The sequence below is a fragment of the Camellia sinensis genome, chromosome 8 (assembly GCF_055761805.1).
Source record: "Camellia sinensis isolate YWXY chromosome 8, ASM5576180v1, whole genome shotgun sequence".
NCBI lineage: Eukaryota > Viridiplantae > Streptophyta > Magnoliopsida > Ericales > Theaceae > Camellia > Camellia sinensis.
The window spans coordinates 175,786,595-175,797,686 of NC_138968.1; the positions used below are offsets into that span (position 1 = coordinate 175,786,595).

Below are 11,092 nucleotides of genomic sequence, written 5' to 3' on the forward strand. Positions count from 1 at the left end.
AGTCGGATATCCTTTGGTCACGCCTTAGAAGAACTGTTATGGTTGGTTGCATCTCCTACCTTTGTTTTTATCAAGGAAAAATACACATAATCATGAAGTTGGGTCATACTTCACATGCTAGTAGTTAACCAAGAACTTGCCCACTAGCCACTTGAGTTTAATAAGTAAACCATTTTTTTTTTTTTTTTATCGACAAAAGATATCTATATTGATGAAAAGAAGATTATAACAATAAAGAGGAGTTTTGAGCTAACAAAGCTCCAAGCTCCAGTTGGTGAGAAACCAACAAAGCAAAAACAACACAAAACTAAAAACACAGAAACAAGACAGAGCGGTTGAAGCTTCCACAATAACACCCCAGGCACCTCGCACAGATAGCCTAAACTGGTGCAGATTAGAAACAAAATCATGATTCCTCAATCGGTGCACCATTAACTAGGACGAAAATCTTAGTAGTTGAGATGCAAGTCTTCATCCAACTAATCCATTTTTCACCACATCCAAAGTTTCTCATCATAGATACTACAAGCTCCCAATTTATTGAATCATATGCTTTTTCAAAGTCTAACTTGAGAATAATCCCCTTCTTTTTAGATCTCTTCCACCTACCTACTACTTCATTTGCTATTAACACCCCATCTAGGATGTACCTTCCACAAACAAAGGTAGATTGAACCTCACTGGTCACACATGGAAGAACCCTCTTGAGTCTTCTAGATAACACCTTGGCCAAGACTTTATAGACTGAACTGACCAAGCTAATTGGTCTGTAGTCCCCCAAACCTATAGGGTTGTCCTTCTTGGGGATAAGAACAGTAAATGAACTGTTGATCCCTCTTGACAACTTTCCATTGGTGTGGAATTCATGCATCAACTGAATTATTTCCCTTTTCATAATTTTCCAACAACTTTGAATGCAAGCTAGGTTAAAGCCATCAGGACCAGGGGCCTTGTTCCCATTACAGTCTTGGGCTGCTTTCCAAATCTCAACTTCAGTAAAAACATCTTCCAAACTCATTGCTGCCTCAGGGCTAATAGTAGCAAAAAGGCCTGACATTTTTGGCCTATGAATCCAATGCTCAGAAAAATGCTAACTAAAGTGCCTAACCACCTATGCCGAAGGATCAAAAAATGTCAAAGAGAAATGGTGGTTGGATTCCGGTGGTCAGTCAATGGAAAGGTGGTCGAGGGCATAGAAAGGAATCAGTGCATGACCTCTTTACGGTCTTTGTGGATCACATTCCTTCAAGCATGGATGCTAAATCAGTCTACAAACTTTTCTCAAACTTTGGCATAGTGAAAGATGTTTTCATCCCATTCAAACGGAGAAAAGTGTCAAATTCTAGATTCGGTTTCGTGCGATTTGACTGTAGTGTTGCAGCAGATGTAGCCATACAAAAAGTTAATGGTCTCCTGGTGGAAGATAAGATTCTAGAAGTCAAAAATGCCACTTATGATAGAAGAAACAGAGAGGAGCACAGCAGGAGTAAGACTCAGTTCATCAGAAAGCCTCAGATTATTACTAGAGATTTTGCTACCAACAGATCCAGAGGTCAAGTTCTACCTGGTGGCCAAAGATCCTTCGCTGACATGTTAAGAGGTGTCCCCCCCTTGAAGGCTGGGAAAGTAACCACCACCATAGAAGTTAATGAGGAGGGTCATGGATGGCTCTACGATAGTGCCATAATTCGTCTTAAAGCTGAATATTCCACTCACAGCATTCTCAAAGCTCTGAAGGAGAAAGGGCTGGAACAGATCATGGTCAGAAAAGAGGGAGGTCGTGATGTACTCTTAACTTTCAACTCTCAGAAGGAGCTGCACTCACACATTGGGCATATCAAAGAGTGGTTCAAAGATTGGAGCCAATTTGTGGTGGAATGGAAGCTCGAATTCTATCTGCAACCAGAAAGATGTGTATGGTTGCGATGTTATGGCATACCATTGAACGTATGGAATAGAAACACTTTCAACAACATTGGTAGTGTTTGGGGCTCGGTGCTTAACTTGGACGGGGATGTGTGTTATCCCAAATCCTTCTCTCATATCAGAATTCGAGTGGCGACCCCATCGATGGAGTTCATTAATAAAACTTTGACCTTGGACTGTAAGGGCAAAACACATTCTATCCTAGTGTGTGAGGAACTTGTGCCTGACTCTACTGTCATGGATGAGTACAGTTTCATTGAAACGTGCTGCAGTGTTGAGGCAGGAAACAAACCAGAGATGGAAGGGAAGGGCAAAGAAGATGATGATGAGGTGGCAAAAGATAGTGCCTCGTTTGGCACTGGGCTTGCTTGTACCCAGGAGAAAATACAGACAAAGGAGCCTATTGACTGTCAATTAGGTGAGGAACTGGACACGGTTGTTAAGGAGACAGCTTGCGAAGCCGGCTTCAGCAGAGATGATACATGCATCAAGGAGCCTCTGATGGAAAAGTCAGTGAATAAAGTGGAAAACAATGATGACAGCCTAAGGGGTGTAAAGAAAGTTTTCTCACCTGGGTTTATTCGGAGTCTTAATGGATCTAGTGAAGGTTTTGGGCCCAGCATCAATTTGGAAGTGGTCCTGGCCCAGCTACCCAATAAGAATAAGAACCCAATTACTGATCTTCCTTCTAAGTCCATTGAGCATACTGATGCCAGCCCGGGAGGTAAGGGTATTCCAGCCCTATGTAACACTGATTTACAGTCTTCAGGGCCTTTGATAAAAAAGGGCCCTTATGGGAAAAGTATTTTAACCCAACATTGTTCTAGCCAATATTCACCATCTGCTTCCTCTAATCTTCTACTGTGAAAAGAGAAGCAAAAAAGGAAGATGAAGTCTCATCTATAGGGGTTTACAAGCTTTGCTAGGCTTCATGCCTTCACATCAGCTGCAGTTAGCAAGCAATCTAAATCTGACATCTTTAGGCCAGCAGCAGCTACCTTTGCACAATCAGATCTATCTGAGGGAGCTACGCCTTTGAACAACTATCTACTCACCGAAGCCAAAGCCACTCTACAATTGGGGGAAACTCTTGGTATCCAATATAATGGGAAAGAAGATGTTGTCCTCAGCAGGATTGTTGATCTAGAGCTAAAGGATAAGGAGAAGATTAACCAGGGTGGAAAGGCACAGTAGTAAGCTGCTGCAGATGGGTGATTTTGAGTGCAGAATATTAGGGGGTTGGGAAAGGCTGAAAAGCAAGGTAGAATAAAAAAACTACTAAAAGATAGACACATAGATGTTGCCTTTTTTCAAGAGACCAAGAAGGCAGTGGTGTCTGAAATTGCTGCTAGAAGACTCTGGGGTTGTAGAAATATGGATTATATGTCTGTTGATCCTGAAGGAACAGCTGGGGGGTTATTATGTATTTGGGACCCTGATGTATTTCAACTCTCTGGTTGCTGCTGTAGTAGGAGGTACATCTTGCTATCTGGTTCCCTATATAATTCTTTTAATTGTGTGTTGCTTAACATCTATGCTCCTAATGAAGTCAACAACAGATCCATTTTTTGGGACAATCTTATAAAGCTCAAAGTCCCTTTCCCTAATCCTTGGTGCTTGGGGGGTGACTTCAATGAAATCAGGCATATGGGTGAAAGGTTAGGATGCTCCAGGAGAGATAGAGGAATGAGGCATCTAAATGAGTTTATTGAAAAAAGTGAACTCACTGATTTACCTCTCCATGGTAGGAAATTCACTTGGTGCAATGCTCAAGAATCAGAGAAATTGAGCAGAATAGATAGAATCTTGCTCAGTCCTGAGTGGTTGATCAACTTTTCAATGAAATTATGGGGGTTGCCCAGGTTAATTTCAGATCACTGCCCTCTGTTGATGAAGAGGATGACAGAGATTGGGGCCCCAAACCTTTCAGTTTCTCAAATGCTTGGACTCTTCACCCTACTTTCCCCTAGCTTTTTGTTTTACTCCTGGACAAATGCTACCTTTTCTGGGTGGTCTGGGTATATTCTTGTTCAAAAACTCAAACACCTTAAGTTGACTCTTAAAGCCTGGAACACTGAGGTGTTTGGAAACATTTCTTTAAAACTCAAGGCCTTTGAGGAAGAGATACATGCTTTGGACATTGAAGCAGAGGAGAGGGCTTTGCAGAATTTGGAAAAGGCAAGAAGAAATGTGGTTAAAAGTGAAATATGGAAGCTTTATAGAATGCTAGAATGGTCATGGCATCAAAAGTCCAGAGTGAACTGGACTCTTCATGGAGATAGAAATACTAGATTCTTCCATGTTGTTGCTAGCTCCAGGCAGAGTCGAAATCTAATAAACTCTATTACAGTTAATGGTGTGATTTTTGAGGATCCTAGCAGGGTCAGGCATGAGGTACTTCAACACTTCAAGACTCAATTCACTGAATCATGGGTGATGAGACCTACTCTAGGTGGGGAGTTAACAACTATTGCAGCTGATCTTGTCTCTCACCATCTTGTACCTGAGTTCAATGGTGCAGAGATTTTGGTAGCAATCAAAGAATGCAACAACAACAAAGCTCCAGGCCCTGATGGATTCAACTTGTTATGTTTTCAAAAGTTTTGGATGGTTATGAAACAAGAGCTTGTGCAATTTTTTAAGGAATTTCACTCCAACAGCAAACTCACTTATGGCATTAACAACACCTTCATTACCCTTATCCCCAAGCTAGAAAATCCCATTGGCTTATCAGATTATAGGCCCATTAGTCTTGTGGGTTCTATTTACAAAATCTTAGCCAAAGTTTTAGCACACAGATTAAAGTTAGTGCTTCCCTCCATCATTGGTGAAACCCAAACAGCCTTCATAGGTGGGCGATATATTCTCGATGGGGTGTTAATTGCTAATAAAGTAGTGGATGGATGAAAGAAGACCAAGAAGCAAGGGTTGATCCTCAAGCTGGATTTCGAGAAAGCATTTGATTCTGTAAATTGGGAATTCCTATTCTCCATGATGATTAACTTTGGCTTTGGGGTTCAATGGGTCTCTTGGATGAAAGCTTGTGTGACTACATCAAGAATCTCCATTCTAGTAAATGGATCTCCTACTGAGGAGTTCTCACCCCAACGAGGTCTTCGGCAGGGTGACCCACTCTCCCCTCTTTTGTTTAACATAGTGGCTGAAGGGCTTAACATTCTCCTAACTAGAGCACTTAACCTTGGCATCCTTAAAGGTGTGCTAGTTGGAGCTAATAATGTTCGTGTTTCACATTTGCAATTTGCTGATGATTCAATTCTCTTTTGTGAAGCTCACTGGGATCAATTGGTGTTAGTGAAAAGAATTCTCAGATGTTTTGAAGTACTATCCGGTCTCAAAATCAACTATCATAAGAGTGTTGTGTGTGGTATTGGTGTAACTGATGATCTTATGCTTTCCTTTGCTAATCTTCTCAACTGCAAGGTGCAGAGCCTCCCTTTAAAATTCCTAGGACTACCATTAGGAGCCAATCCTGGTAGGAAATCTACATGGAAGCCTGTCCTTGATAACATAAAATCTAAACTGTCAGGGTGGAAGAAAAAGTTATTATCATTTGCAGGCAAACTAACCTTGATTAAGTCTACACTTTCAAGCTTACCGGTCTACTTTCTTTCCCTGTTTAAAATGCCTGAAGGTGTGGCTAGAGAGCTGGAAAAGATTGAGGCTGCATTCCTGTGGGGTGGCAATAATCTAAAAAGGAAAGTACATTTGGTGAAGTGGGTGGAGGCTACAAAAAGTATTGACCAAAGGGGTCTGGGCATCAGAAGAATCAGAGATGTAAATTCTTGTTTACTACTTAAATGGTGGTGGAAATTTGGGACCCAAATCAATGCTCTTTGGAGGAGAGTAATTTGCAGCAAATACAAGATTATCGAGGACTGTTGGCATCCTCCTGTAAGGCCCTCTTATAAGCACTCTAGAATATGGAGTGACATCTTATCCATTAGGGCCTCCAGCAACTCCATCTTTAATTTCTTCTTGGCCAATTGTCTAATTAAAGTAGGGAATGGGAATAGAATTAAGTTTTGGACTGATAGATGGTGTGGTGATATTTGCCTGAAATCTGATTTTCCAATTCTCTTTAACCTCTCAACTGATAAAGAAGGCTCTCTCCACCACTTCTTTGCCAGGAAAACCAGCTCATGTGTCTGGAACTTTCCGCATAGAAGAGAATTGTATGATTGGGAATTGATTGAAGAAGCTAATCTGATTGCAGTTTTATCCTTTGCTCCTCCTTTATGTAATGAAAATGCAGATTACCTGATATGGTCTAATGATGCTACAGCCCATAATCAGTTCTTTGTATCTGACCTATATGCTTACAGTATTTCCCTCCTTGGCCCTAATCTAAGAATTTGCAAGCAAGTTTGGAGCTCTTTGTTGCCCCCAAAAGTCTCCTTCTTTTGCTGGCTGGCCTGGAAAAATAAAGTGAAATCCTCAGAGTTCTTGCACAAGATTGGCATACTTGATAGCAGTACTTCGATACTCTGTCCATTTTGTAATTCTGAACCTGAAACTAATATCCATGTCTTGCTTCATTGTCCTTTCTCTTGGCTGATTTGGTCTTCAGTGATTCAAGAATGGGGTCTTCAATGGTGCATTTCAAATTCCGTAGCTGGTTTATTTCATTGGTGGATGAGTGAGAAATTTCAGAAGTATGTTAGAATAATTTAGAGAGCCCTCCCCTTAGTCATATTGTGGTCTCTTTGGAAGCATAGGAATGATTGTGTCTTTTCTAAGGCTCAGCCCAATTTTTCTGGACTGTTGGATCTCATCAAATTTAGATCTGCCCTCTGGCTCAAAGCATCAGTCAAGGATTTTCCCTTCTCAGTGGATGATATAGTCTTCAAGTGGAAGCAGATCAGGGGCTCAGTTTGATCTTCCTTGCTGCTATTTTAGTTTGTTCTTCCTTGTTGGAAGGCAGTTTGGCTATCAGTTTGGCTCTGATGTCTGCTGCATTAGTCTGTTCTTCCTTGGTGCTCTGTTCTGGCTCTGTTTAGGTCTGAATCTATTGTTAATTTGCATTTTGCTGTTGTGATCACTGATGCATCAGCTCCTCTACAGTTGGTTAAACTGTTAACGAAGTTGTGTTACAGTAATTGTTGATGGTATGTATCAGAATGGCTGCTTAGACAGTTTGGCTGAAATGCTATTATGATCAGATATGGGTAGACAGTTTGGCTGTCAGTTTGGCTGCTACTATCAGTTTTGGCTCCTATCAGATTATCTATCAGTTTGGCTTCTTAGCTCAGTTTATCTATCAGTTTACTTTTCAGTTTTTCTATCAGTTTAGACTAGTTTATCTTTCAGTTCTCTATTAGTTTGTCTTTCTCTTGCTCCTTGTTGGTTCCTCTCCAACTGGCGCTTGGAGCTTTTTTTTAGCTCCAAGCTCCTCTTTATTGATATATTCTGAAGCTCCTCTTTATTCATCAATAAAGATTTTCTTTGCTGTTAAAAAAAAAATGTGCCTAACCACCTCCTGTTTTACCAGCACTGGATCCTCTAACCTCACCCCATCCACCAAAACTGAGTCTAACATATTCTTTCTTTGCCTATTGCTTGCCATAATGTAAAAAAAACCTTGTATTTCTATCCCCAAATCTAACCCACTCCATCCTGGATTTTTGGTGCCACAACCTCTCCTTGTTTCTGTTAAGCTGCCACACCTTAGATCTGACTTCTCTTATTCTTTTAATTTCCAGACCAGTCAAGGACTTGGATTCAGCCTTTAGATCCCATTCATGTAGCACCTCCTCAGTAGACTTTAGTAGGGAGTCTATATTGCCAAACACTGCCTTGTTCCAAACCCTCAGATGATCCCTCAAACTACTCAACTTTCTCATGACTCTATACCCTGCCCAACCATGCACTTGAGTGTCCTCTCACCACTTTTTAACTTCAGCCATGAACGTAGGATGTGATCTCCAAGCATTGATGAATTTAAAGGGCTTTGGACCCCAATCTCTATCATCCTCTTTGAGCAATATTGGACAATGGTCTGAAATTGTTCTAGATAATCCCCATTGTTTTATGGCAAACTTCTTCAACCACATTGGATCTACCAGAAATCTATCTATCCTACACCACTTGTCTCCTTCCACAGCATTACACCATGTGTACTGTCTGCCTAACATAGGCATGTCAATCACTTCCAACTTATCTATAAACTCATTGAAATCTGACATTCCCCTCTCTCTTCTAGAGCAGCCCTTTCTCTCACTCATATACCTGACTTCATTAAAGTCCCCCCCCCCAACACACTAGGGTAATGGGAAGTGTTGTTTAATACTCACCAAATATTCCCAAATTTGTCTCCTCCTCACAACCTCATTTGGGGCATAAACATTAACAATAACACATGGAAAAGAACTACAAGTTATACCTGATAGAATGATGAAGTTCTTATTACTGCAACAATTCTGAAGCTCAAAAACCTGAGGTTTCCAAACACACAGTATACCACCAGCACTTCCATCTGCTTCTATCTGCATAAACTCCATCTCCTCAAAGGGCCAGATTGTTTTGACAAAACTATCATCCATCGAGCTTCTTTTAGTTTCTTGTATTAGCAATACACCTATATCTCTTTCCCTCACTAGTCTCTTTATTTTCCTCATTTTTTCTGGCCTACTCAGCCCTCTAACATTCCATGATAAGATCTTCATAATAACCATCACTACTTACACCTAAACCTCTTTTTAGCAACCAACTATGACCTGATTGCAGCTGCTTCAACTGCAATTTTCCCCAAATTATTCTCTTCCAATTCTACTAGTTTGGACACTACCTCCTCTTCTTGGCCTTTACACTGCATTCCCAGTAATACACCAACCTTCACTGTTGTCTGGGCCTCCTCAACAAGGTTACTCCTTCTTTTCAGGGTCTGATCTTGGGAAATAGACAATGAATTGGCTGCAGCCACTGCTGAGGCTCTGAAGATGGCCCCTCTCTGGAAGCCAAGCCTACCTATCCTGCCTTTTTGTTTCATATGTCCACCAACTATATTGATACCCCTCATTTGTTCACTACCCTTTTTCCCTGAAATACACCCTCTTTTTGCTGCTGCTTCCTTGAATTTTCTTCCTTGACCAGCCCTATTTGGCATAGCCGTGTGGATGGTTTGGGCCAGAGTTGGTCTAACTTGGGTCTGGGCCACACAATCACTGAGATTCGACCCCACCCCCTTATTTGGCCCACTGGGCTCAGGCCCAACCTGCATGCCTTCAAGTAGAACTTCTAGACTTATATTATTCCTTGCACACACTAGCCCACTCAGCTCTTTTAAAAGACCCCCAATGTATATATCATTTTCCAACTCATGAACTTTATTCATCATTATCTGCTGAGACATGACTTTCTGCACCAGCCCCTTCTCTCTAGAGCATGCACCTGCTAGGCCAATCCCCATGTCACTCTCTCTAGCAACTACACCTTCTATGTCATTCCTCATTCCACCCTCTATACCAACTGTAGCTAATGCACACTTGTCATCATTTCCTATACCCTGCTCATCTAATCTGGCCATCTCTGTTTCCAACACCCTACTAACATCATCACACCCATCTACATCATCCTCTTCTTTTTCTGAAGAAGCTTGCTCTTCACTCTTGTAACTACCACCATTGTCGGACAACTGATATGCCCCTCCTTTTGCATTAGAGTGCAGCTGCTGATGTTGCATACTTCTACTGCTACTTGGATTCGGAAGTAAACAACTAGGGACTTCTTCACAAACCCTAACTGGAATGTGCTTACCTTTATGCTCCAAAAATATTGTCTCATTGATCATCTCCATGCACTTTGTTACCACTCTAACCTTAGCTTGCTGGAAATTTTGTGGATCATTAAAATCTTCTTTGAACTGAGTTACCACCCCCCAATAACTACCAATGTTTCGAACAGTTGTAACACTCCAGAGGTTTATGGGAATGCCAAGACAAATCAACCAGACGCACCTCTCTTGCTCCACAAATTGACCTTTCCCCCATTCTTCAATTGAATCAAACCATTGCCTTCCCCACCCTTCTAGTTGTTCCTTCCTAACCTACATGTGTTGTGCTGAGGGGAAGGTTAACAAGACTATGCGCCCAGCCCCCTCTCTTGCAACCACATCCTGCATCACTCTTTTCCAAAGTTCCGCTCTAAAATCCTTAAAAGCTAAAAAGTTGCTCAGCTGAACTACTAAGCTTTCACACCGCCAGCCATTGCCTTCTTCAGTAGCTTTTATTATCACCTGGGCACCCACTTTGGCACTTCCCCTTGCTACTACCTCCGCATAAGTCTTCTTGTTTCCACTTCCCAGCCCCTGCTGCATCTGGAACCCCTAACCCATCATTCTTCCATCTTCACCTCTGTTCTGCCCCATTTGCTCCGGTTGACTAACTCTTTGAGGTTTTTCAAACTCTGCTCTTTTGACCCTCAGCTCCTTATTATCGCACCACACCCCATTTGCCTTCTGTATCGCTATCCCAGCAGCTACCTCGCAATCATATCTTATAGACCCAAATCTAGATCTTGATATTTTCCTTCTCTTCCCTGGAATAAACACATCTTTCACTAAGCCAAACTCCTGAAATAGATTGAACAATCCTTTAGGACCCATGGAATCTGGAATGTTATCAACGAATATCGTAACAATCATTGCCTCCTTCCGAGATCCATTCTGACTACCCACTCTTCTCCTCTGTATTACTGGGTTCCAACCTCCTCTCTCCATTGAACCTCCTTGCTCCATCTCTATTTCACTCTTAATAAGTAACCTTGTAGGAAATTAACTTGTCGAAGGACAACCATCTTCACCATGAGTGAAGGCACTTAATCAGACTTGGAGGCTATCAATTGAAAGTGTATCAGAAAATTTTTGACATCCAATTTGATAAACACCATAATTTAATTTTGGCATTAGGAAAGTTATTTAGACCCTTGCCACTACCCCCTAGGCCCTGAGCCTATGTGATTTATGATTTATTGTGCATGAAATTTCTAGGTTAGGGATTTGAACCTCTTCCTTGTGGGATTTGGATGACCCACCAAGACTTAGTAAGATCATTGGTATACTTAGAATTGTTATTTGTTGATACTTTGTGTTGGATCATTTTAATATCTTTTATTTATTTATTTATTTATATATATATATATATATATATTT

General features: G+C 41.2%; 1 protein-coding gene across 1 annotated transcript; it reads right to left on the bottom strand.

The window, feature by feature from the left end:
- Nucleotides 1-10,267: 10,267 nt before the first annotated feature.
- Nucleotides 10,268-10,678, bottom strand: LOC114289684 (uncharacterized). Its single transcript, XM_028233448.2, has one exon. It carries the CDS (start codon nucleotides 10,676-10,678, stop codon nucleotides 10,268-10,270), a length of 411 nt encoding a protein of 136 aa, XP_028089249.2.
- Nucleotides 10,679-11,092: the final 414 nt, after the last annotated feature.

Bases quoted from the DNA above. Each gene is read 5' to 3' on its own strand.
- LOC114289684 (XM_028233448.2), bottom strand. From the start codon at position 10,678: ATGGAGCAAGGAGGTTCAATGGAGAGAGGAGGTTGGAACCCAGTAATA.